Source organism: Drosophila grimshawi, unplaced genomic scaffold (assembly GCF_018153295.1).
Source record: "Drosophila grimshawi isolate 15287-2541.00 unplaced genomic scaffold, ASM1815329v1 contig_848, whole genome shotgun sequence".
NCBI classification, from domain to species: Eukaryota; Metazoa; Arthropoda; class Insecta; order Diptera; family Drosophilidae; genus Drosophila; species Drosophila grimshawi.
In genome coordinates, this window is record NW_025063692.1 from 1,631,467 (window position 1) to 1,658,887 (window position 27,421).

Consider the following 27,421-nt stretch of genomic DNA (forward strand, 5'->3'; position numbering starts at 1 on the left):
AGACACACGCACACATATATATACACACACACACACACACAGACGCTTGCACACAAAGTTGGTTCCGCTGCGAATGCGAATATCAAGGTCAACATGTGATGTGTGCTTGCTGCCCGCTCTCTCAGTCGACGTTGACGTTGACGTTGACGTCGCCGTCGTCGCTGAAATGAGCTCTAAGAAAATAATTAAATAGCAGCAGTCGGCAAACAAAAAAACGCAATTTTTATTTGAAGCGCAGTTGTTAAATTAGAAATGCCATATTTTTATTTAGCCTTTTCTGCAGTCATTTTTTTTCTCATTTGTGTGTTGTGTTTTTTTTCTTCCTCTTTCATTTTATTGTTGCTGCCAAAGTTCCCCTTTAGGCCATTAATCAGCATCAAAAGCCAGCCATGCAAAGATACAAACATGCATATGAATAGAAGTTTCATTTGTGGTTTTTTTATTTGGGAATCTGTCTTGGGATTATCTATCGATAGCTAAATTGATGAAAATATCTGTATGTATATGTATATATTATATATATATGTATATATGTACATACCTGTATCAATATCATTGTGGAAGTATTCAAAATCGAAGCGTTCTCGTTTTGCGAGCGATGACTGATTGCGATATTTAAGGGCGCAAAGCTTTACAAAAAAAAAAACAGAAAAAAAAGATGACTAAGCACATAGAATTGCCTCATTTCTAAGTCATGAGTACTCATTTATATATATATATATATATATATATATGTATATATATGCATAGATATATATTGGAATGTGTATCGTACAAATTTATGCCCCAAGAAAATCTTTGAAAAACAAACAGTTTTGTGAGTCACACACACAGTTCGACAGGCGGCGCGACGTGATTGCTTTATGACGCTCAAGCTGCAACGTGCAACGTGCAACAGGGCGTATGCGTGAGTGAGATGGGGCTACACACACACACACACACACATAGGTGTGACGCCGCTGCCAACTTAAGTTGAAATGCAAAAAAGGAAAAAGAAGAAGAAAAAGAGTCACTGGTTGCAAAAGGTTAACATTTCTATTACGGCCACTCCCTTAAAATATTCTGGTTGTTGTTGTTGCTGCTGCTGCTGCTGCTGCTTTTGACCACCATCAGAGCCAAGTTGGGTCGCCAAAACACTGCGGCGAAATATGCAAATTATTATGTTTGCATATCGCCTTCACTGCATACACACACACACACACGCACACACACACACACATAGATACACACACATACACACACACACACACACACACACACAGAGAGGGACGCATAGATTTAGCTGGCTTTGCTGCAATTTCTGTTTGTTGCCGCAAGCGGCTCTTTTCATTGTCGTTGTTGCTGTTGCTGTTGCTGTTGTTGTCGATGCTATTTCTGTGGTGCCCAGAAGAGCGTTTCGACTTGGACTTGCAACTGCCAAGTGCAACTCCACGCTCTAAAGTCTCTTGCAGCCGCTGCCCCTGCCCCTGCCCCTGTTGCTGCCACTATCTGTGGCTCTGCACTAGTCGCGCATTTATGTCTTAATATAATTTAAGCTGCAGCTGCAGTTGCTGTCTTTTGATGCTGCGCTACTGCCACACACACACACACACACACACACATAGACACACACATAGACACACACACACACACACACACACACACACGCAGAGCTACTGCACCCACCTTGGCCCACCTCAACCCCACCTTCTGCTGCTTCTTCCTCCTCCGCCTCCTCGGGGCTGATCCGCACAATTTGCGACTGCAGCAAACATTGTTATTACCCTTTCTTTTTTGTTGTTGTTGTTCGTTGTTGTTGTTATTTGGTATCTTCTTTTTTTATGTAAAATATCTTGTTTTTTGTCTTAATATTTTAATCCGTTTTTGTAGGCTGCTCTTCCGCACTTGTAATGTGCGCAAATTTCTATAATCTGCATTATGCCCAAATTATAGCATAATTCACTTTTATTGATTTCTGTTGTGGCCCAAACGAGCACTTCATTGCCGAAGTCGAACGTGCCTCAAAAATAATACCACCAACTATCTATATTTAGCATGATAATCATATTTTATTAGAGTCCCTCTCTCTCTCTCTCTCTCTCTCCCTATCTCTCTCTCTCTCTTTGCTTTACTTAATCTTATTTTATTTGATTTCTTTGGCAAGAATTCACACGATTATTTGAGCACAATTAAAGTCGGGCAATTGGCGGAGAAGCTGGCTTAAAGATTGCCTGGGGCGGCGCCTGGCCAGTTAAAGGATGTGGCAAGTGTATCGCTGGTTGAGCGTGGCAATCGCAGTCAGCAGTTCCAATTACAGTTGATCGGTTGGCCCCAACTATAGTTGTCCTACTCCATACACATAACTGATGATGATCATGCCCCATGCCCGTTTGCATTTACAGTTGCAAGTACAGTTCCAGCTCCAGTTCAAGTACCAGTCCCAGTCCCAGTTCCAGTTCCAGTTCCAGTTCATTTGATTATTGGTTTTACGTGCAACTCTGAGGCGTTGGCTGCCTTTTGTAATTTCATTTAAATCTGTTGACGATTTATACATTTATACGTTGCATGTACTCGTATGTGCAACAAAATGGGAAAGTTGCAACGCCCCCACACAACCGACACGCAATCTATATATTCCATATATTGTATATATTTTTATATATATATATATAGAAATGCAACTTGCCACCCCAGCCCCATCCATTCTAGCGTGGCCATAATCTATGGCAATTTATGTTGTTGACTATTTGGCTGCAAATTACATGCAACATTTTCGAACTGCGCCTGGCGTTAGAAATCAAAGCCTTTGGCGTTCATTAGCTTTGGGGGCGTTATGCCCCGGCAAATGTTAATAATAAAAGCAAGCAGCAAACAGCAAGCAGCCAGCAGCCAGCAGCCAGCAGCCAGCAGCTGGCAGCGACGTCAGCAGCGGCGTTCAATTAAAAGTGTTGCCAATTTGCGCCGCTTGGACAGCGCCTCCTACTAGCTGCCTCCCAGCTGCCTCCCAGCTGCCTCCCAGCTGCCTACTGGCTGCATAGTTGCCAGTTGTAATCAGGAAATTCGATTTTCTTAATGCCAGAGACGCGCCAAGACTGGGACCCCCTCTCGCCATCGGTTCCTTGTGCCCCAAGACCCGATGCGCCGCCGCACTAATATGCGCGTGAATTTATTAGCGCTCATTTTAGACCCGGCTTTTTGCATTCTGCTTTCTGCTTTTTGCTTTCTGCCTTTTGCCTTTTGCTTTTTGCGCTTTGCGTTTGGGGGCGTGTGCGCGCCGATTGCATTTTTTTTAAATAAATTCTGGCGCAAACGGCGCGTGACAGGAGCAGCAGCAGCAGCAGCGGCAGCGGCAACTGGATCTCTTTCACATCTGCCCCAAACGTGGCCAAAAGCTCATTAGGCTGCAGTTGCTGCTGTAGTTGGAGCTGTAGCTGTAGCTGGAGCTGGAGCTGGCGACTGTCGAGCGGCTGAATCGGAATCTATATGCGAAATGCGAGGCCGACGCCTTTTCAATTTGCCAAGCCATGAAAATTTACAACATGCCCCCAACTCAATCCGGCAGTCGCTGCAGTCTGTTGCTGCCCGCCACCGCGTGTTGCATCCAACTCCCCTTGACGGGGCAGGCCGTGTTGCATACCCCAAGGCGTGCAAGCGCACATAAAAATCGACAGATATGCGAACAGATCGTTGTTGTTCTTGTTGTTGTTGTTGCTATTATTGCAAGTGTTGCAGCAGCAGCAGCAGCAGCAGCGGCAACTGTTGCTGGGTTTGCTCTCATTCCAGTTGCAGGCAGCGCATTGTCATTCGTGGCGTGTTCACGCCTTGACGCCTGCAGCCAGTTGACCAGTTGCCCAGTTGACCAGTTGCCCAAGCTGTTGGCCAATCTGAGTCTGGGTCTGAGACTGATGCTGGCACTGCAAATGCTGCACTGCATCTTCAAAGCGTTTGCCGTTGCCGTTGCCGTTGCCGTCTGCCCATCGCTGATCGTAAATCTAATAAATGTTTTTAGCTTTTAGCTCCTGTCCCCCCTCCACCTCCTCCGCACTAACTGTGCCACATGCACATGCCTCTTCAGTTGCACGAGTTGCACAACTGGGGCGAGCCTTGGGTTGCACTCGGCGTTGCTTTCTAATGGCCAATCGATATATTTTTTTTATCGATTAGCTGCAACTTCTGCCTGACAGTTAATTTGAGCTCAAGTGGATGGGGTTCGCCTCAGCAAAATCCCATTTCTCATCGAAATGCGTTAATTAATAAACACAAATAATAACCTAATATTTGTATATATTATATATATATATATATATATATATATATATATGAGACGAGCTCACATGGTAATCTGATTTGCACTCAACAATTTCCCAGATTCCAAAATAAATGGGCCACAAATGAAAGCTGGAATAATCTCTTCTAATTTGGCCATTTCAAGGATTATTCGGTTGTTTCTTGGACTACTGATAGTCCTTGGCCTCAAGAAATGGTTCAAGGACATCGACGAGCTGTAGTTATTTTTCCGACTTTGCCTTTGGTGCAGCCTAAAAATATGCTTTAATCCTTTTTAGTTTCTGTATTTGGGAGAGTCTTCTATAATTGAAATAATTATTTTTTGGAGTATCAATTTGTCATCCAAAGATATCAGCAGGGACTAGATCAAGAATACATATCTATATATGTTTGAAATAATATTGTTTTATTAACGATTTGCGTTTGTTTGCTTTGTGCCTGTTGCAGGTGGTCCTCTCGGCCTGCTCCTCATATTTCCAGAGCCTGTTTCTGCAGCACTCCGATCCACATCCAATTGTGATATTAAAGGACGTCCGTTTTGCCGAGCTGCAAACTTTAGTTGAATTCATGTACAAGGGCGAGGTGAACGTGCAATATTGTCAGTTGCCAGCGCTGCTCAAGACAGCCGAATCACTCAAGGTGAGTAGACAAGTGGACAACAGCCATCTTGCCTCGATTCATTGACCCGGCTTGTTCTTGGTCTTCGTTTAGGTTAAGGGCCTAGCCGAGATGACAAATCAAAATACGACGCTGCGGGAACCCGAACGGGAACCGGATCGACTACGTCCCCATTCGCAGGCCAGCGGTGCCAACAAAGCGGCCGATAGTCCGACAGCAGCAGCGCTCGATGCAACGGCAGCAACAGCAGCAGCGGCTGCGGCAGCAGCGACAGCAACCAGCTCATCAACAGCAACTGCAGCAACAACAGCAACCACAACAACAACAGCAGCAGCAGCAGCAGCAGCAGCGACAGCAACGGGTGGCGGCAGCAGCTCATCCACGAGTAGTACGACAAGCAGTACAGCAACAACAGCAACTACAACAGCAGCAGCAGCAGCAGCAGTAACAAGCACAGCAACAGCAACAGCAACAACAACACAAGCAGCAACACCAACACAAGCAGCAGCAGCAGCAGCTGAGAGTGGATCTGTGGCATTGGCGGTGAAGCGTGAGGCAAGCGAACGTTGCAGTCCGACGCCGCCAAAGCGACCAGCGAGCAGCGGTACCGCTGCCATTGAGTTGCTGGAGGATGATGATGAGGACGAGGATGATGAGGACGATGACCTTGAGGAGGGTGAGGAGCAGCTGCAGCTGGGCGAGGTGGAGGAGCTGGATGAGGATACACCAATGCCGCTAGATCTCTATCAAAGACCCGCCGCTGTTGTGCCGCCCGAAAGCGCCACCAGCAGCCACAATAAAAACAGGAGCAGTAACAACCCAAGCACCAGCACCAGCACCAGCAGCAGCAATAACAACAACAATAACAGCAACAACAACAACAACACAAGCAGCAGCAGCAGTAACAACAACAACAACAGCAGCCACAACAACAATAGCAGCAGCAGTAGTAATAACAACAACATGAACAAGAACACCAGCAGCAGCACCAGCACCAGCAGCAGTAACAACAACAACAACAACAACAACAACAACAACCAAATGAAGGCCACCTGCTCCTCCTCCTCAGCGCAAGTATCGCCCAGCGGCAGCAACGGCGACTGCGCAGCCAACGCAGCAGCCGAGCCGAGCAGCCTTATTGTTGTTGCCGTAGATGATGATGATGATGATGACGACGACGATGATCATGCGGAAGACAATGAGCTGGACGACATGGATGACCATGTGATTGTTGTGGACCGCTCGAGAGCAGCTGCCACAGCAGCGGCGGCACGCGACATCGCGCAGCGCATTGCGCATCAGAGCGCGCGGGCGAGGGGGATGCATGGCGAGGACGAGGACGAGGACGACGATGATGATGAGGAGGATGCGCTGCTGCCGACGGCGGCGCACGAGTCCATTGGCGGTCTGCAGCCAAAAGCGGAATTGCTGGACGATGACTATGACGACGAGATGGATCTGGATGATGATGATGAGGCGGACAACAGCAGCAACGATATGGGCCTCAACATGAAGATGAGCAGCGGCGGTGTCGATCTCTCAACGGGCTCAACCGTAATACCATCGCCGTTGATTACGCTGCCCTCATCATCGGCAGCGGCAGCTGCTGCACATGCAGCCGCCGCAGCTGCCGCCCATGCAGCGGCCGCCATGGAATCAGCACGCTCGACACCAGGCGGTGGCGCCTCCGATCTAAGTCTGTCAGCGCGTCCAGCGTCACGATCATCGCGCGACGGCAGCAATGCCGCCGACGGACGCTCCACTAGCCTATTGAATCCCGGCTCCGTAGCCGGACTCTTGCCAGTGCAATCGGTGCCATTGGTGAGTGTTGCAAGTTCACCCATTAACTGTGACCATCCCAATCCATCCTTATTAGTAGAGTGCTCTGTTTGGCATAGATTTAATGATTTCCTTAAATTGAAATCAGCTTTTCTTTATTGTTTTAAATATCCAAATCCAAAAATTATTATTATTATAATTATAATTATATAGTTATATCTGCACTGCGACTTACTCGATCTAGTGTGCCCCCTCCAGCAACCCCAGCTGCTCCTCCTTTTCTAGGATGCTGCATCCACTTCTAGTTGAGGCGACACACTGTGTTCTGCTGGGATGTGCCTTGAGGACTCTTTCTCGCTCTCACAAAACCTGCTCAGCTTGCTCCTATAAATACCTAGTTTAGTTAGCTGACTTCTCAGTCCACAAAGCCAATTCCTGCTCAGGCTCATGGTTATTACTTGCTTGAATCGTTTATGATTATAGCTAGCCAAAAAGAAATTCAAATATAGCCAAAGCAAGTGGAACATAATTATGCAATTGTTTTTCTAATATTTCGATTTGATTTCTTTCGATTTTGCAGAGCCTCAAGAAAGAAATCGATTGCAGTGAGGATGATAACAGCAGTCACGGTAGACACATGCAACCGCGTTCGGCATCAGCTGGCGGCGGACTGGGCGGCGACCTTGACTACCGCGCCTCGCACGAATCGGTAAGTGTTGCATAATCGAGTTCCCAGCAAACCCCGCAATCCGGCAAGCCCCCCAAACAACCTCTCAGCCCCCGCAAAAACCTTCTCACACTGATCAGACCACAACAAACAAACCCCTCCACCCCCAAAACTCTTTTCCCCAAAAATATCCATTCAGTGAATGCTTTTGCTGCTTCGATAGGTCTAAACAAAAGTCAACTCGAAAACAAATTCGAATTCAAAAAAACTAAAAATATTGAAAAAATAAGAGAAAACTCTTTCAGAGCAATCTGAGCTATAAATTGACCCACAGAATCAGACAGAATATTATCTGTTTTAAATACGTACATATTACCTATTTATTACACCCTCTAAATGGCTACACGCTCTATCTCTATCTCTCTCTCTGTCTCTCTGTCTCTCTCTGTCTAAATATACACACAAATATCTGTCTCCCAATTTAATATTCAATATTTAAATTCTCTGTTCAACTTCAAATTTAAACCACAATATTAAGTATTCAATTTGTTTTCTCTCTCTTATTGTCTGTCTCTCTCTCTCTCTCTCTCTCTGTCTGTCGTTTATATACCTGCCATTTATATACATTGCATATTTATATATATATATATATCAAAACTATATATTCTATATCAAGAATTACAAAAAAAACCCAAAAAAAAGAAAACCAAATCAAGCAAAGAAAACAAATCAAAACTCAACATATGTTTTTGCTCTTCGTCGTGTTCTTTGTCTATGAATTTTATATACATACTTATATATATACACATATAAACATATATATATATATATATATAATCGTATATATATACATATATATATATATATATACATTTAACCTATATAATATCCAAAATATATTTATATACCTTCTTTTTTTCAATAAGTACAAGTATTTATTCAACTTTCTGTTTAACAAGCAAAGCTTTAACAAAAATACCAAAAACAAATAAGATATACATATATTTCTAATGTTAGTTGTTCAGTTGCAATTCTCTTTGTACATATCTAACCACACACACATATACATATATACATATATATATATTTATGTATATATAGATGTTTTCCCAATTTTGTTGTTGTTTTTCAATGTGTAGTGCTCTTCCTATCTATAAAAACACTCTTGCTCGTATATAATATCTGTAATTTGCTATCTTTATCACACACACACACACACACACACTTTGTACTTTATATAGCAATACACTGTATACAATATTATGTATTCACATATGTATATAATATACACACACTCTACTCTAAACACTCGCTGCAATAAGTTCTTGCACAGCTATTTGTATTTTTTTTACATTTTATTTGTACTTTCTTTTTGCGTTTCGTTTTAGTTTGGCTCCTAATGTAATTTTATTTACTATTTTTTTCCTTTCTTTACGTATGTGTGTGTGTGTGTTGCAAGCGGATTTTGTTGGCTCACACACACACTCGCACACACACTCGCACACACACTCGCACACACTCGTGCTAGCAATTTCCGCTTGCAATTCGCTCTCTTCTTTTTACCCACTCATCCATTTTGCTGTGGCCATGTTTTTCTTGTTGTTGTTGTTGTTTTTTTTGGCCAGGTCATTTTTTATTTATTTGCTGACCATGTTTTGTTTGTTTTCTATTTTAATTTTGTTTTTCCTTTCTACAGCCCTGTCGTTTCGAGTTGCTGTTGTTGTTGTTGTTGTTGCACGTGGTTGTTGCAGTTGCATGTTTACGACACTATAATTTTCAATATGGCCTGTTGGCCATCTCGGCCCCCATCCAGCCTTGCTTGACCCAATGCTATTCAATTAAGCAAATACCCTACACTGCTCCAGTTACCCGGTGTATTGTGCTTTAAGAAGAACGCGCAAATCGTCGTCACTCGCCACTCGTCACTCGCCACTCGTCACTCGCCATTCGTCACTCGTCACTCGCCACTCGCTATTCGTTACTCGTCACTCGTTACTAGTAAATATTTGTATGCTGTTGCAATCAATAGATTAGAATCGGAATTTGAATTCGATATTGTTTCCATTCCGTTTCCATTCGACGTTGTTGGCTAACCTAAACTCATTTTGCATTATGAGAAGCGCATAGAAAGGCGCACATTTATCGAACTTTGGCATTTGAACAATATTCATCGTTTTGTCATTTTGTCGTTTCGTGTTTTGGATTTGGAATTTCGTGTTCGACCCTTTTACACATAATTTATTACATAAGTCGCAAGTGCAACAAAGCAACAATATAAAGAGAGACAGAGAAAAATGGCGAAAATGTCGTAAACACAGTTCGGAAAAAAGCAATACACAAAAATAATTAAATAAAATACGTAACAATTTTTCAATTTGAGTATTCGTATTGATTTTCCGCCGCTGTGTGCCACAACAAAAACAAACGCTGCAACAACGAGTGCTGCAACTAAATCAGCTGCTTGCAGTTTTCGTTTTGCCAATTGCCACATTTTTTGGACAGGCTGCGACTGCCGTTAGACTGTCAGGCTGTTGGGCTGTTGGGCGCAGCAAACGCAACTGTACTTGCCAGTTTTAAGGATTTGCGAAAGGCATCCTCGTAAGCACAACGACTGCGATAAAAAAAAAACTGGCAAAACATTTAGCTTCCGGCAAATTTATTTTCATATTACACTTTCTTGTTTTTCGCCTCTTCGTTTTTTTGTGTTTTTTTTTTGTGTATTTATTTTTGTAAATTATTTTCTCTTATTTTTGTTTTTTATTGCCTCTTTTTCGACACACTCATTTGTGGCACGTTGCCGCTTCTGCCCTTTTAAGCGAGCAAATTTTGTGAACAAGCTTCAAAAACAAAACAAAAACCGACAAAAAATATATTATTCGCCGCTGTCGTTTTTATTATGTTTCTTGACTCTCCTGTGAATGCGTGTGTCTGTCTGTGTGTGTGTGTGTGTGTGTGTGTGTGTGTGTGTGTGTGTGTGTGTGTGTGTATGTCTGCCCAATGTTTTTTTATTTTATTTATTTTTTATTTTTTTTGCTGTGCTCGTCAACGACGGCAACGATGAGGACGTCACCGGTGCAAAGAAAAAGTACAAAACGCACTTTGTTGCAACGCTTGACGAATTTAAGCGACGCACAGTCAGCGGAGTGTTGAAGCCTGCAAGGGAGATGCTGCACACACACACACACACACACATTTACACACACACACACACTCACACTCACACAGAAAGGATAACATCCTGTGTGTGTGGAACGACGAGGCAAAGTAGTAGTGACTTCAAATATTGTGAGGAAAGCAATTATTTAAGAGTTATCGATATCGATCTTAATTATATATCGTTATTCTATCGATATTGGCTGCTTTAGTTTATAATGTTGCTGCAACTGTCCAATATATTTTTTGTGGCATTATTGCTGAAACAACAATAGATTCCCTGAGTTAGCCATAAAGCAGGCATCGCATTCGGTAAGACAGCTCTTGATGAAAATCGATAACTGTGCAGTTAACGACAATCGATAAGCATACCGCTATCGATAACTGAGCAACAAACTGCTAAAACAAGCTGCGAGCCAACGACAAGCTTCAGCTACAACATCATATATCCTTCCAAGTTAAAGGACAACGTTGGGTAGCACATCCAATAGTCCCACACACACACACACATACACACACACACTTAGTCAGTGCATAGGCATATGCAATTTACACACACACACACACACACACGAAACGCACATGTGCATAAATTCAAATAAAAAATTTATCTAAAAAACAAAATCCAAAAATAAATAGCAAAAAAGTAAAAGAAAAACAAAAACGAAGAAATGGCATAAAATAAAATGCACACGCGTCTGGAGTCGTTGGAGTCGGACGTTGACGTTGATGCACACACACACACACACACACACACACACATACATATGCAAATGGCTGTGCCCCTCTTTGTGCGTGTGTGTGTGTGTGTGTGTGTGTGTGTGTCGTGCAATTTGTTGCCTCGACTCTTGGCATTTGCCGCCTGCAGACGCAGACCTGAGCCAGCCCAGCCGCATTTGCCGCATCATAAATACTTTTGCTTTTACACTTTCCTTTTTTTTTTGTGTTGCTGAATGTGAATGTATTTGTGTGTGCCTCTGTGTGTGTGTGTGTGTGTGTGTACGTCTGCTGCTGTCTCGCTCAAGCATTTGCTCGGGCACGTCTCGAAATTATAAGAATAATAATAATAATAATAACAGCGCATAGGCGCAAAAATACAGAAATCAACGTGCAGCAACAGCAGCAGCAACAGCAGCAGCAGCAGCAACTTTTGCTTTCTTTTCACACACACACACACACACACACAGACAGACGCGTATTTAATTTTGAAACAAATACCTTCTTTTTATTTTATTTTCTTCTTTTTTTGTAAGCCTCCCCCTCCACTCGTCTGACTTGCTGCCTGCCTGCCTCTCTTTCTCTCTTTCACTCTTCACTTGTATCGCTTTCCCACTTCGACTTATGTTGCTGCTCTGCTGCTGTTACTGCTGCTGCTGCTCTGCTGCTGTTGCTTTTGCTACTCATTCTTTCATTTTTCATTTTTGCCTGTTCTCGCTGCTTTCGTCGCCGTCGTCGTCGTTATGCATTTCATTTTCGTAGCATACCTTTAGGCAGCCTCTCAACTGTCGCTGGGCTTGCATTTTATGCCGCGTCATCGCCCCTCTTCGTCCTTCCCCTGTGTCGTCTGTGTGGCTTAGCAGCGTATGCGTAATTGTTGTTGTTGTTGTTCTTGTTGTTTTTTGTGTTCTTTTTTGTTGCGTTTATTTTGGCTCACTTTACTTTTAGCTTAAATTATACAAAATATGAAAGGGGCAAAGCAGAACCAACTAAATACTCTGATCAATGGCAAAACTGTCAATCATACACACACACACACACACAGAATACATGTGAAAAGGCAACAAATGCCAAAACGCAAATAAATTGCATTGCATACAATGTGTGTGTGTGTGTGTGTGTGTGTGTTAGCCAGCACTTTGACTCCTGCACAAAACTCCACGCACATTGCACATTTATGCGGCACTCCAGACCCTCCTTCTCCCCCACCCACCCTTCCCACAGCGATCTCTTACGCTCACATGCGCTGACGTCGACGTTGACAGCGCTGCCAGGGCATTGTAATCAGTGCGCCGCGTTGATTGCAAAGTTTTCAAGTGCTTCGTTTTTTTCAGTTTTTTATTTGGCTGTTTTTCTTCTTTTTTTTTTTCTTTCGCATTTTGTATTTTGTATTTTGTATTTTGTTTTGTTGCCCAGCCAGTTTTGCCCAGTTTGTTTTTGGGCGTAGCACCATAGGCCACTGAGTGCGACCCAGGCGAGGCGAGTGGGTGCCCAGGGTTCCCAACGGTGGTTAACGCAATTCGAGGGGACGGGTTGCCAAGCCAAGGGTGGCAGGTGGCGGTTGCCAGTTGCCAGCTGGCAGCTGTGGGGAGCTGTAAAATTTTTATCATAAAGCTGCTAATAGCCTAGCCTAACGGACTGTTTGCCAAAGGCTTAAAGGGAGCTTTTGGCAAATCGAATGGAAATACACGCTCTATAAAGATACACACACACACACACACACACATACACATATATATATAAACAGACGTGTAAAAAGATTCCCATCTCAAACATTATCGATATGGCAAGTTGACCGAGATGAATATGATACGATTTTATACAGATCAATCAATCCTCTCTCGGCTGCAAGGGACAACTGAATCGGCCGACTATATTACAATGCATAAGTTGCACTTTTGATATTCTCTGAATTGATTCATTTTCAATTCAATAATTCTCACATCTTCAGTGTAGTCAGATCCCACAAATATATATACATATATATATGTGTATATATACATATATATATGTGTATAAAATAACCAATTCTTTTGCCTAATTGCGACTTGCGTTCTGCTTGAGTATCTTGTCTGAATTCTCTACGATACTTGAACTATTCTGATATGATCTGATAGGAGGATTAGCTCCTGCATTTCTACAGATTATCATTGCAATTAAATTGCTTGTTTGTTGTTTGTTGAGTCCTCAAATGATTTGTACACTTAAATCTGGACGCACTAATGCCGTTGAAGTATCTGACTAGAAATCAGGATTGCTTTAAGCCAGCGCGGCTCAACTGCAGTGCAGATTCAGATTCAGATACACCCGTCGGCAGATCCCCTTCTGCGTACCGCATTCAATGTCTGACTTTTGTTTCGACGGTTTTTTTTGCTTTGTATCTTTCGACTACTTTAGCTGTTTGTATTTCGTGCGCGCATCACGAAGCATTCTATGTCTGCCTCTGTGTGTGTGTGTTTCTATATATATATATATATATATATATATATATATATATATATATATATATTTCATTTTTATTAAAAATCAGCCAAAAGCGCAACCCACAACAGACAAAACCCCCCGTAGCCAAAACGTCAAACGACACACACAAAAAATATATATTACACAACAAAAAAACAAAAAAATATATGAAAAAGAAGAAGAAGAAGACAAATATTACAAAACACTGCCACCAAACACACACCCGCACACACCACACATCACACACACACACTCAGAACTCACACACGAAGGCCCAAAAAAAAAGGGCAGCAGTTAAAATATTGTTGCATACGTTCGGGCGCCAACTGCACTTCCATATGCCAAACTGCATGTGTGTGTGTGCGGGTGTGTGCGGGTGTGTGTGTATGTGTGTGTGTGTGTGTGTGTGAATTTGCATTGCTCTTCGCCGTTGTTGTTGTTGCTGCTGCTCACACAAACAAAAAAATTATAACAATACATAATAATTTGAGCAAAAATATTACGAAAAAATATTTCAAATAGTCGCTTCCGCTCTAACGGTTTCTGCTATCCGTCCCACCCCACCCTGGATGCCACCCCTTAGCTATCTGCTCTCCTAACATCCAACGCGCGTGTGTGAGTATGTGTCCTTTTGGGTGTGTGTGTGTGAGTGTGTGTGAGCATCTCCTCCTGCCAGCTGCGTGGTATGCGTCATCTATTGCGTCTATTTTGGCGGCTGTTTTGCAACAGAGCGACTGGGATGGGGATGGGGATGGGTGGCATATATGGCGGGAGCAATTGGGCAGGTGGCAGCTGCTCAAAGGCCAGCCAGGAACGAGTTTTATTAAAAATATGCGAATATTCATATTAAAAATTGTGCAAGCCAACAAACTGCAGTGCAAAAAAGACAGCTTTAAATGCAGCTCACAGAAAACAAACAACACAAAAAAGATGCATTTTCAAAATAAATTGCCAACCAAAATTAATAACAAAAAATAAATAAATAAAGAGCAAAGATTACATACCCTTGTAGACCTTGTTGTCAAATTGCTGACATCTAAATTTCGACTGACTTTAAGAATCTTGATATCTTGATGCGATTGTTTCATAAATGAAACAAAAAGAATTTCGATTTTGTTTCATTGTTTCAACCAGATCGTTACTGCATATCTAATAGAATCATCCGATCCGACTGACTTGCACATGTGCGTAGCAAATATATAAGAAAAATGATGGCTTTCACTTATTGTTTGACAATCTGAATGCCCGTTGCAAGTGAATGCAAGTCGCAAGTTGAACAAGAAGAAGGCCGACAAGCGTCGAAAATTTTCGTGGCAAGAACCCAAAAAACCAAAACCAGACGCACATCGATCGATATTTGATTATTATAGCGACAACGACGACGACAACGAGGACGACGAGGACGAAAAGTCGCAAGACGATGACGCAGACATTGACATGGTGGAGGTCTGGCCTGGTCGCTGATGGGACGCTGGTGCAGCGGGTGGACGCTGGGCTGATAGACGCAGTCAGGACATAAAACTCAATGGCTGATGTGGCTGGATAAGTCGGGAGTCGCATGGGAGAAGCGTGAGGAGCAGGTGGGAGGAGGGCGGATTGAGACGAGTGACGAGAGACGAGAGACGAGAGACTCAGCAAGCGGCTGTCGTCTGGGTCGCTGATAATGATTCCATTAGCCGAAAAGGTGGCGCGTTGAACTTGCAAACGGTTCAATGACATGTGGCTAACTGAACTGTGTTCACTCCCCTTCAGTCTCTCTCTCTCTCTCTCTCTCTCTCCCTCGCACTGCAACATGTTGTTATGCTGTTGCCTTGTTGCTGTCTCTGTTTAGTGGCAAATCAATTGCCAAAGTGTGAGCATCTTTAGCGAATGCTTGCTGGCCAAGTTGGCCTGCATAATGTGGCCAGCTGTGAATAATGCAAATTGGCTTTTTGGACACACACACACACACACACACACACAGACACATGCATGTATTTGTGACCCAGATTGCTGCTGCTGTGCAACTTTATTGAAAAATATGCCGCATTTCGTTTGTGGCGACAGCCAGCTAAAAAATCACCCAAATTCACTCGGCTCAACTCTGCAATTTGCCTAATGGAAACCTTTTGGCACAAAGAAAGGTCGCCCAAAAGGTAAATCACGCAACATCGCCACATCTACGTATGTTCACATGCTTAGTGAGTGCCACTCGTTGTGGCAGTGGCAGGATTTGCTTTCTGAGTTAGTGGTGCACTGGACTCGTCCACTTGACCACTGGGCCAAACTTTGGCAGCTACTTTAAGCAAAAAGTTACACAAAACTAGAAAACTTATTGCAACGTTCAATTCACATTGCCATTTGCCAATTGAAGTTGAAATCCAGGCATTATTATCATTTGGGTATCTCGACTCGATGTTTAACTTAGCAAATCTTTCTCGCATTTCAAATTTGCCTCTTTATGTAATCCTCTAATCCTAGATCAATCAACTCGACAACTTATCTTAGTTGTTGGTATTTTTCTTCTATTTACTGAACTGTATTTCTATTCTTTCGTCAGCTCTTTAGTTGTCTCCCTCTTGCACTTGCCTTCCCATACACCCCAATTATTTATATATATAGAAATATTTAATTAATAATATTAATTTGAACTCCTTTATGTACTACACATGTCAGCTTCACACACACACACACACAGAAACTTACTGCACATATACTGTAAACTGTAAACTGTAAACTGAATATTTGATGTATATACTATTGCAACTTGTAGCATAACCTTTTATTATACGATCGTATCGCATGTTTTTTAATATACCATAAATACCGACATACTAATATCATATTCAAAATCTACTACCACACACAGTACATCAAAATACCAAAAAAAAAAAAAGAAACCAACAAAATCATACAAAAATACAAAAAAAAAACAAACAAGAAAAAAACACATGAATATATAAAATCCTAACTTAGCTTTTGCGCTTTATAAAAACAGAAACCGTTTAAACACCAAAAACCCCTAACAAAATTATCAAAATTCAAAAAAAAAAAAAAATGTACGAAAACGAAAAAAATGAACTAAAAATATAATAATTTGGCTGAATCAAATTGAATAAAATTGACTGCACATAAATTTGGACTATTCCCGAGAACTTAAACCCTCCCGCAATTTGAATTGGCATATTGTTTATATGTTTACTTGTATGTAATACTATTTCCATGCCATAGGAACCACCCTCTGTCAAATAACTTTGCATATGTTTTACTAGTGGAATATTTAAGAATATTTCTTTCTTCTTCTTTTGTTCTTTTTGTTGATTTGAATACTTTTATATATACTTAATACTTATCAATATATCATTATATATATGTAATTTGTGCTACTTATCTTGCTGTCTTTGTCTTACACGCTATCTGCCTCGCTCTAAGCTCTCTGTCTCTCTCTCTCTCTCTCTCTATTTATCTCTCTGTCTCTGTGTGTCTCTCGCTCTCTCTCTCTCTCTCTATTTAACTATCTACTCGTATCTATTAATATATTTCAATGTGTCAAACTGTGTGTTGTGCTTTTACATACTATATAATAATAATCCCAATCAAAACATACCTATGAAAATGAAATTCAAACGAAAAAACAGTAAAGAAAAGCTTAGAAGAAGAAGAAGAATCAGCAAACATTGCTTAGTATATCATCAATTCAACCTAGAAAACAAGAGGGGTCCAGTAAAAACCAAATATGTGCCCTGAACGTTGTGCAATTAAATAAAAAAAAAAAAAAAAAGGAAAAGCAAACAAGCTAAAAAAAATATATTATCTATAAAAATGCATTAACTATAAACAAGAATATCGTACTAAAGCGCTTTTGGTGTTTTTTAAGTTACATGATTGACAAAAAAAAAAAAAAAGAAAGAAAACCAACGAAACAATTTCGTTCAACAATCAAACAGCAACAAACACAAAAAAAGGAAGAAAAAAAAAAACAAAATCAAATTAACAACATTGATGCTATACACATACACACACTCCAAACATACACACACATACATACACATACACATACACATACACATACCAATGTTTTTTTTCTGATATATCTATGTATTATCTAAATGTGGAACGCTTTTACATAAATCGTTCGTTCGTTGTTCGTTTATGTAAATGGTAAATGTGTGTGTTCTATTTTTCCATAAGCTAAATGTATTTATTTTCGTTATATTATATGTGAAATTTTCAATAATACATATTTATATATATGTATGTATTGTATGTATGTCTGTATGTATGTATGTATGTTTACTATATATGATTTTTATTGTCTTAGAGTTTCATTTTGAATTTTCAATTACAAAATGGCCATTTTTATAAGTACATCAATTGCATTCATTTAACTAAAAAATATTCTTAGAAATTATCATCAGGTGAGCTCAAAAATATTACAGAAATTATGGGTTAAGAGTGAATAACGAGAAGAGCTTCGTAAAATGATGAGTAACGAGTGAGTGACCTAGATGAACTTCATTGACTAATGTAAAAGCAGCGAGTGAGCTAGATGAACTACGAAAAGTGACGAGTGACGGGTGACGAGGGAGCTGGGAGATTTTCGAAAAGCAACTAAAATCGAGTGACCTTGAAAAGCTTAGCTATGCAATGAACTAAATGAATTAGGCTCAAGCAACAAGTAACGAAATATCTAGAAGAACTCCATAAGGAAACGAGTAGCGAGTGAGCTATCTGAAGTGAAAAGTGAGCTAGGAGAACTACGGAAAGCGATGAGAAAACTAGAAAAACTTTGGAAAGCAACGAGTAAAGAGTGAACTAGAAAATCTCTGTAAGGCAACGAGTAACGAGTGAGCTAGAAAAACATTGTAAAGAAATTATTAACGGGTGAGTTAGAAGAACTTCGAACACCAACGAGTAACAAGTGAGCTAGAAAAACTTTGAACAGCAACGAGTAACCAGTGAGCTAGAAAAGCTTCGAACAGCAACGAGTAACCAGTGAGTTAGAAACACTTCGGACAGCAACGAGTAACCAGTGAGTTAGAAAAACTTCGAACAGCAACGAATAACAAGTGATCTAGAAGAACTTTGTAACTCGAACAAGGACTAACAAGTGAACTAGCAGAACTTCGTATAGCAATCAGTGACAAGTAAATTAGAAAACATTAAAAAGCAACGAGTAACAAATGACTTAGAAAAACTTCGTAACGAGTCAACCAAAAGCAGTGCGTTAAGTGGAGAGTATTGCACAAAATAAAGAACACGGAGTGAGCTAAAAAATACTTGGCAAAGCAACGAGAACGAATTGAGAATTGTCAAGGAACTATAACGTTGCTAAGCAATGACTCATTGAGTGTCCTTAGTTCATTAGAGTTAACATGAATGTAGCCAAAAACTATTCTCGACTGGTCATAGATATATAATTCTCAACATTTAGATTCATTTTGTGTTTTTTTTTTTGTTTTTTTCTATTTTGCAATTTGTCGCGCTTAGAATTGATGTATTTATTTATTTTTGTTTGGCCAAGAAATTTACTTTGTGTGTGTGTGTTTGTGCGTGTGTGTGTTTGTTTTGATGTTGTGTTTTACTTGTTGATGTTTTGGTACCTCGATGTTGTTCAATTTTACTTTTGTTGTTTTCATAAGCTCTCTATCTCTCTATCCTATCTATCTATCTATCTATCTGTCTATCTCTCTTTTTTCTAACTGTCTAACTGTCTATCTCTCTGTCTATCTGTGTAACTCTTTTTACAAAATATCTAACTCGCTCTGTCTGTTTTAAAATATATAATATACTCGTATATATACATAATATATGCCTTTGTACCATATCATTTATCGTTGTTGTACTCTAAAGCTATTTAAAACTAAGTTTAAACGAAATGTAAACTCAACAATTCGATTGATTCAATGTGACCAGATGTGTTTACAAATATAATCGAATCACATTTGTATTGTATCTTCTTATATGGCATATTATGTATATGTATAAGTCTACGGATCTGTCTATATCTACTCTAGGTATTTCACAAACTAGCATATATACAGATGTGATACAGATGATATGTACAAGTGCATTTATATATTATGTGTATATAATATATAAACGTGTGTATGTATTAGTTTCTCTATATATGTGTGTATTATCGACTAAATCAACCCATCATACAAAATGTATTAAGCTTTGTCGACCCTCGCTAAGAAATTAAAGATTAACAGCGAATGGCAGCATTGCCAGCAGCGAAACGTAGGCGTTGCCAGCTTTCGATTCGAGACGTTACGTAACGAGCGTTGCCAGCTGTCCCCAAAATTGTGCTGTGTGTGTCTCCTTGCCCGACTCCATTCAACTTGTTTGAGTTGAGGTTTGTGAAATGTGCGCAATGCCAGATCAACTGTTTGTCAATGTTTCTTAAGGCCTCTCGAACTTATCTGTGAGCCTCTTCAGTTTGAACTCAGTTGGTTGATTCAAATTGTGGCTATGTTTTCAAGCAGATATTTCTGATTTCTGATTTCCTTTCGTTTCTCGCTGTTCAAAGTTGACTAATTGATTGATTGTTTATATTTTTTTTTTTGGTTTCTTTTAATTGTTTTTGTTTATTTTCATAAGAATATTGTCAAGAAGTTGATCTACGTTTTTTGAAAGAGGCTGTGCCAAATTTTTCTTAAAAGATCATATAGTTTATATCATTCGGATGAGATCAAAGTATTCCTTGCATTCCAAGTGCTCAACTGGCATATTTAATTTCCCATTCTCTGTGCGAAAAAAGAGTGCAGCAACGGCAGGAAAAAGTAGAAAACTTCTTGAAAATACTTTGGACTTAAATCCTTTTTTTTTTTTGTTTTGTTTTCAACTGATCTCAAATAAAAGTTGACCAAATTTTTAATTCGATATTACGAAAAAAAGAACACGATCTGGCCCAACAAAAGCTACGGAGCTGCTGAGTTTGTTTTCTACTGTTTCCAAAATGTTGTATGTTTATTTTATTTATTTTTTTTTCAATTGATTTGGAATATTTTTTATGTTACCAAGGCGGCAGTGGCCACAAATTGTTTATAATTTTTCAAAATTTCTTATAAGCATTTATAATATATTATTTTTAATTTAATAATTTCTTGTACAACAAAATTTTGACGCAAAAATTGGCAAAACAAAAAAAAAATATATCGTTTTTTCATTTTTGTTGTTTGTTCTTTTTTGGTTTTTGAGCAAAGTAAAAAGCCAAAGAAGAAGTTGGCCAAAATACGTGGTGAAAACTCTTTTTTCATACTTAAGATTTTTGAAAATATTTTCGTTTTGTTTTTTCGATTTTTTGCCGAAGCAAAATTTTGTTTATGATTTGAAGAACCAGTTCGAGTAAAACCCAAAAAATAAGTATAATAAAAAAGTACTGAAAATACGCGTCGAAAACTTAACAAAATTCTATTGCACAATGTGCAACAAAGCAGAACGTGAAACTTAAGTTATAAATTCTTAACAATAAGTTTGAACAAACCCAAAAATTATGTTACAAAAACCAAAACTTACAAAAACACAAAAATGTAAAACAAAAACCAATAAACCAAAAACACAAAAAAAGCAAAAAAACAACCAAACAAATAATGAAAAAAAAATCAAACAAAAAGCAAAACTATTATTATTATTAACGTACGATTATGTGACGTTTTTCGAACGACGCCCAAACAAAAATCGAAATTCAACTTCTTGAAAACAAAAACAAAAAAGTATATATATGCATTCATATAACTTATATATGTATATATATATTCATATATATAAAAATGTTTGTATCGAAATTCTAGAAATGCAAAATAACTTAGTACAACAGCAAGCAAAACCAAAAAACAAAAAGCAAAAAGCAAAAAGCAAAAAAAAGCAGTTATAGATAATAAACAACAACTACAATAAATACACAACGAATGACATGCTGAAACCCCCTCTTGTTTTTACTGGCATCACCCGCCAAGTTGAAAGATATGTAAAGTCAATAGTTAAGTAGAGCTTCAAGCTCGCAAAATTGAAACTTGAAAGATTGTAGCAGAGGCGCAGAGCTGAGAGAGCGTCGCCAGCTGAGCTCTGGCGGCCATTTTAGCTTTTGCAATTAGTTTCCGCTCTCTTCTACTTCTATAACGATATCAGATATATACATATATATTACTTTCTTATCATTTTTATTTAATGTTGTGTTATTTCCTTGCAAAAAACAAAACAAAAAAAAACAAATGTAACTTTTGTAATGATTTTTATTTATTCTATTTTTTTCTCTATCTTCCTCTATACTTAATTAAATATATATATATACATATATATATATATATATATATTTCACTTCTCTTATCTTTCATATATATACATATATATAAATATTTATATATATATATATATATATATTTATTTATTTATATATATATATAGAGTATACAAGTCAATATAAAATGTAACTTAATGAATATGCGAAAGCGAGAAGAGGCAGACCTTAAAGTATAGCAAATTTGATTTTGTAACTGTAAACGTAACTCATTTTTATTGATTGATATCCAGTTGAAATATGTTTGTTTTTCCTGGCCCTGGCCTAAAGCAACCAGCAGAAGAGTGAGAAAGAAACTCTACACTAATTATTATTATTGTTTCATTCTATTATATGGTTCCAGTTCTGATTATTTTCATTTTCGTTGCGTTAGTTTTGAAGCTCTTACTATATCTATCTTTCCATCTGAACTTCTTTATCCCTCTCTCTCTATCTCTCTCTCTTTCTCTCTCTCTCTCTCTCTCTACCTATGTCTCTCCTGTTCTCTCTGTCCACTACAGTAAAAGTACAACCACAGAAAATGAAGTATAAATTCTGTATTATTTATCTTTTTTTTTTCTTTTTTTTTTAAATAATTTTTTTTGTTGTTTTGTAAAGGGTTAAAAACACAGTATTAAAAAAAAATAGTTGTAAAGACAAAGAAAACGAAGAAAAGCAAAAATAAATGAGAAGCGATAACAATAGCGATTCAAAATAAATGGCACTCATATCGATAACATAAAGAGCTAAGCAAAAACTATCGATCGATCGACTGCAAGCAAAAACTGAAACTGAAAATACCAAAAAAAAAAAAAATAAATCTAAAATAAAATACAAAAAATTTGCAAAATACAAATACAAAAAAAAATACAAAAAACGAAACGTAAAAGAAGTTGATGTTGGATTTTTGTTTGGTGTTTGTTCCAGGAAACGTCCGAATCGCCCCAACAACACGCTGTGGGCGTTGGCGCGGTCCTCGGCGGCGGCATGAGCAGCAGCAGCAGCAGCAGCGCAGCCGCCGCCGCCGCAGCCGTTGCCGCCGCAGCCGCAGCCGCTGCCCACGAGCAGCAGCAGCCGCAAACGTCGCCACCGCCGCCGTTGCACCTATTGCCATGCATATACTGCGGCGCCGCCTTCCCCAACCAAAACAAACTAACGCGTCACCTCCTCTCGCACTCGCTGAAGACGCTCGAGTATCGCGAGCCCGCCTCCCATGCGGCACTGCTTCACTCGCAGATGCGAACGGCCCACGACCTGAACATCGGCGCCTTATCGCAACCGTTTGCCTTCCAGGCAGCGATGGCAGCCAGCACCGGCAGCACGGATCCGCAGGATCAAGCGGCCGCTGTGGCCGCCGCCCTGGGCCTTGAAATGGAGATAGCGCTGCACGGCGTCAGCTGCACCATACAAAGCTTGACGGCCAGCTGCCTGGAGGCAGCTGCTGGCAGCGGAGCACCCGGCTCCAGCGGTGCTGCCGGTCGGCTCGGATTAAGCGGCACATCCACATCGGGCAATGGTGGCCTTGGGTCAGCAACAGCCGGAATGCTGCTGGGCAGCGGTTCAGCGGGTGGCAGTGGCTGTGGCGGCAGCGGTAGTGGTGGTGGTGGTGGTGGTGGCATGGGCGGCAGTGGTGGTTGCGGCGGTGGCTCTTCGTCGCCCTCAACGTCCGCCGCAGCGTCGGCAGCGGCGCAGTCCGCCTCGTCGGCCGCCTCGTTGCTCGGCGCGTCAAGTGATCCGAATAGTGTTGTCATGTGTAAGTTCTGTGCTAAAAGTTTTCCCGATGTTACATCACTGATCACGCATTTGTCGGTACATACAGGTGATCGACCATTTAAATGTGAGTTTTGTGGCAAAGCGTTTAAGCTGCGCCACCACATGAAAGATCATTGTCGCGTGCACACGGGTAAGTCTCTACCAACGGTCCACAAGTGGGATCGATTACTATGCATCTACACACAGACCCCATTCAAACACATCATCGATCGATCTCGCTGAGAGCTTTGTTGAACCCCAACAAGAGACAGTATTACAACAATCAGAATATATCTCCAATCACATCTCGAGTACCTTCCTTGATATTCTGAGCTTATTTTTTGCAAAGATCATAAGTAATTCTTCTTAAAATAGAACACATTATTACAAACTTGATGCTCTTTAAAGTTCGCTTTTAAGTCCAACTCTCAGACTTAACATTAAGCTCGATCTCAATCCGTGATTTAAATAACACTTCAATTGTAAAGTTTAAGTTTGCTTTTGCATTTAGTTTCAGTTTGGTAATAATAATAATGAATCCTCATGAAGTGATTTCTTTCCAATCTCTTTCACACGTCACAAAACAAGATGAAGATTCAAATTTTCAATCACAACTTTAAGCTGCCTATATCGGCGTGATTGATAGTGATTGATGTCCAACAAGAGTGTGAAAAATGCACTTATGATTGATTTTGGTCCCATTGTTAAACAGAGCTCATAAAAGAACGTAAACCATCACACACACACAGACACACACACACACACATCATTGACATGATTTGAAGAGAATATTGGTTTTATCCTTTATCTGACATATTATTGAAACAACTTTTGTGGCCCCGCAACAAAAACGTGTGTCGTTTTGTGTGGGAATTGCAGGTGAACGACCATTCAGATGTCACATGTGCGGAAAAACCTTCTCGCGCTCAACGATCCTCAAGGCGCACGAGAAAACGCATTTTCCCAAATATGCGCGAAAGTTCTTGTCACCCAGCCCTGTCGACACAAAGGATGAGCTACCGCAATAGTGAAACGATTTTAGTTTGTTATTAAATTATTATTATTATTACTATTACTATTACAATAATAATAACAACAATAACAACAACAACAACAACAACAACAACAACAGCAACAACAACAGCAGCAGCAACAGCAACAACAACAACGGTGCAAACTATTTGCATAACAACAACAACTACAACTACAATTGATGAGAACGAGACAACAACAACAACAACAGCAGCAGCAGCAGCAGCAGCAGCTGCAGTTAAAGCGGCAGCAAAGTAGCTAGAATGAGACAGCAACAGCAACAATTTTTGACTTACTTAAGCGAAAAGCGCAAAGCTTAGACACTTACACACACACACACACACACACATACATACGAACACTAATATACATATGAATATATATATAAATATGTATAAACAATATGTACATATTTTATTACTTATATAAAACTAAAAACGAGGCAAACAAAAACAGAAACAGAAACAGAAACAGACAAAAACTGGCAAATAGAATTTGCTCCTTTTAACTGAGGCGTAGCGCATAGAAAAGAGACGAACAGAGAGAGACACACACACACACACGCACCCACACACACACACACACACACATACATATTGAAAGCAAGAGAGAGAAGGAGTTTGAGGGAGAGAGGGACGTATAAAGAGAGATCTTGGGATCGCAAGCAGGCAGGCAAGCATACATAATGCATATACATTAATTATACATACCTATATAAATATATATATATATATATATGTAAAGGTATGTATAATTAGTGTATATATACTATATATACGATATATAGCAACATATGTCAAATTGTTGAAATTTATACCAAGAGCGATAATATTTTTTTTATGCAAAAACACACACACAGTTTTTTTTGTCTCTATTTATAAATTAAAAAAGAAAACAGAAAACAGAAAAAAGAAAAAAGAGAAAAGTGAAGAAGAGAGAAAACAAAAGCGAAGAGAAGAGAAAACAAAATATGTTTAATTCTAATTTAGTGCGAAAGTGAAGAGAAAAACCCAAGAAAGAGTTTAAGCGTTGATCATATATTTTTTTTTCTATACAATATTTTAGTGAAGAACAAGTGCAGCGTGAAAGTTGTAGCAGGAATCTAATTAAAATTGATAAATATAATATATATACATATATGTATACATATGTATATACATATATATATATATATATATATATATATATATATATTGGTATTTTCAAAAGTATATATATATACATATATAAGAGAACGTAAGACATATATACATAAAAGAATGAAAAGAAGCAAAAAAAAAAAACACAAAAAAGAACAGCAAAAGTTAAAAATTATACTAAATTATAATGATATATACGCATACGATAGTAATGATATAGAAAAAGAACAGTGAACACGTGATGTAACTTTTTAAGTAATGATGATGATGAGTATCATGATTATGATGTTGATTATGATAATGATGATGATGATGATGGTAGCGATATTAGCGAGTTGATAATAACAAGTAAAACTAGTTTAACAAGTAAAGATCTACATACCTATACATATTAGCAAAGCAAAGCAAAGCAGAGCAGAGCAGAGTAAAGCAAAGCAAAGCAAAGCAAAGCAAAGTGAACTGTTAACAAACAAAAAATTCTAGAAAAAAGCAGCATACTTTTGTGCGTCTTTTGTTCATTATTTCTCTTGCCCGAAAACCGTAAAGAACGTATACCACATACATATCCACACACACATACACACACACACACACACACAATTTAGGCTTCTCAAACTTGTCTTACTCCCGGGCCGGCGTATATTGATCTGGTTCCGTATGCGACAAGTGAATGCCGGAAATGTTGTCATATATTTCTAGAAATGTTGAGAAACGGCGGCAACAGGTGGCGCCACGTACATGACAAACACAATCTTGCAACCCCCCCACACACACACACACACACACACACACTCGTATATATGTACCTCTATACAGAGATGCCATATGCATACATATGTACATATATACTTGTACATATGGAAAACATAATACATTTTTAGCCACATATACATACATACATTTACAATCTAATATAATATATTTATATATGCGTATATATACTTTCTATATACGTATATCGAATAGAAAGCCACAAACCCAAAACTTGTATATCAGAAGAAAAGAAGCGAATGAAAGAAGACATCAAATGTGAGGCACTTCGAGCTGAAGCAAATGAAAATTGAATTGAAATCATTGAAAACAGACATACGCGTGAATTATGCAAAGCAGCAGAATTACATAGAATATCTGTGATCTTAAATATATATACACACATACATAATACAATAACGAAAATGATAAAACATATATATATATGTATGTATGTATTATTATACATATATACACACACACACACACACACACACATATGTATATGTCTACTTATATATATATATATATATATATATGTGCAGTGCAAACCAAATTCATATTAAAATACATAATCGAAAACATTTTGAAAACGGCCCCAAAAAAAAAAAGAAAATAAAAAATTAAAGAATTAAAAAATACAGCACATATTGGGCATAGAAGATGGGCATAAATTTAAATTTAAATTTAAATTTCGATCTCAATTTCAATTGATATTGCAATCTATGCCGCTGCAACTCGTCAGATATATATATATATATATTGTTTGCAGCTTAAACTTAGTCACAGTCACAGTCCACATAGTAATTATGTTTAAATGCGTCC

The 27,421-nt window shown here is 39.2% G+C and overlaps 1 protein-coding gene across 1 annotated transcript in view; it reads left to right on the forward strand.

Annotated features, from left to right (window-relative positions):
- The window catches only part of LOC6569413 (pneumococcal serine-rich repeat protein), a 93,361-nt gene that overhangs the window by 47,038 nt on the left and 18,902 nt on the right, over positions 1 to 27,421 (forward strand). The window contains exons 5-8 of the mRNA XM_043215969.1: positions 4,714 to 4,905; positions 4,978 to 5,796; positions 5,902 to 6,705; positions 7,244 to 7,372. Coding sequence (XP_043071904.1) covers positions 4,714 to 4,905; positions 4,978 to 5,796; positions 5,902 to 6,705; positions 7,244 to 7,372 — 1,944 coding nt within the window. The remainder of the gene's footprint in view (positions 1 to 4,713; positions 4,906 to 4,977; positions 5,797 to 5,901; positions 6,706 to 7,243; positions 7,373 to 27,421) is intronic.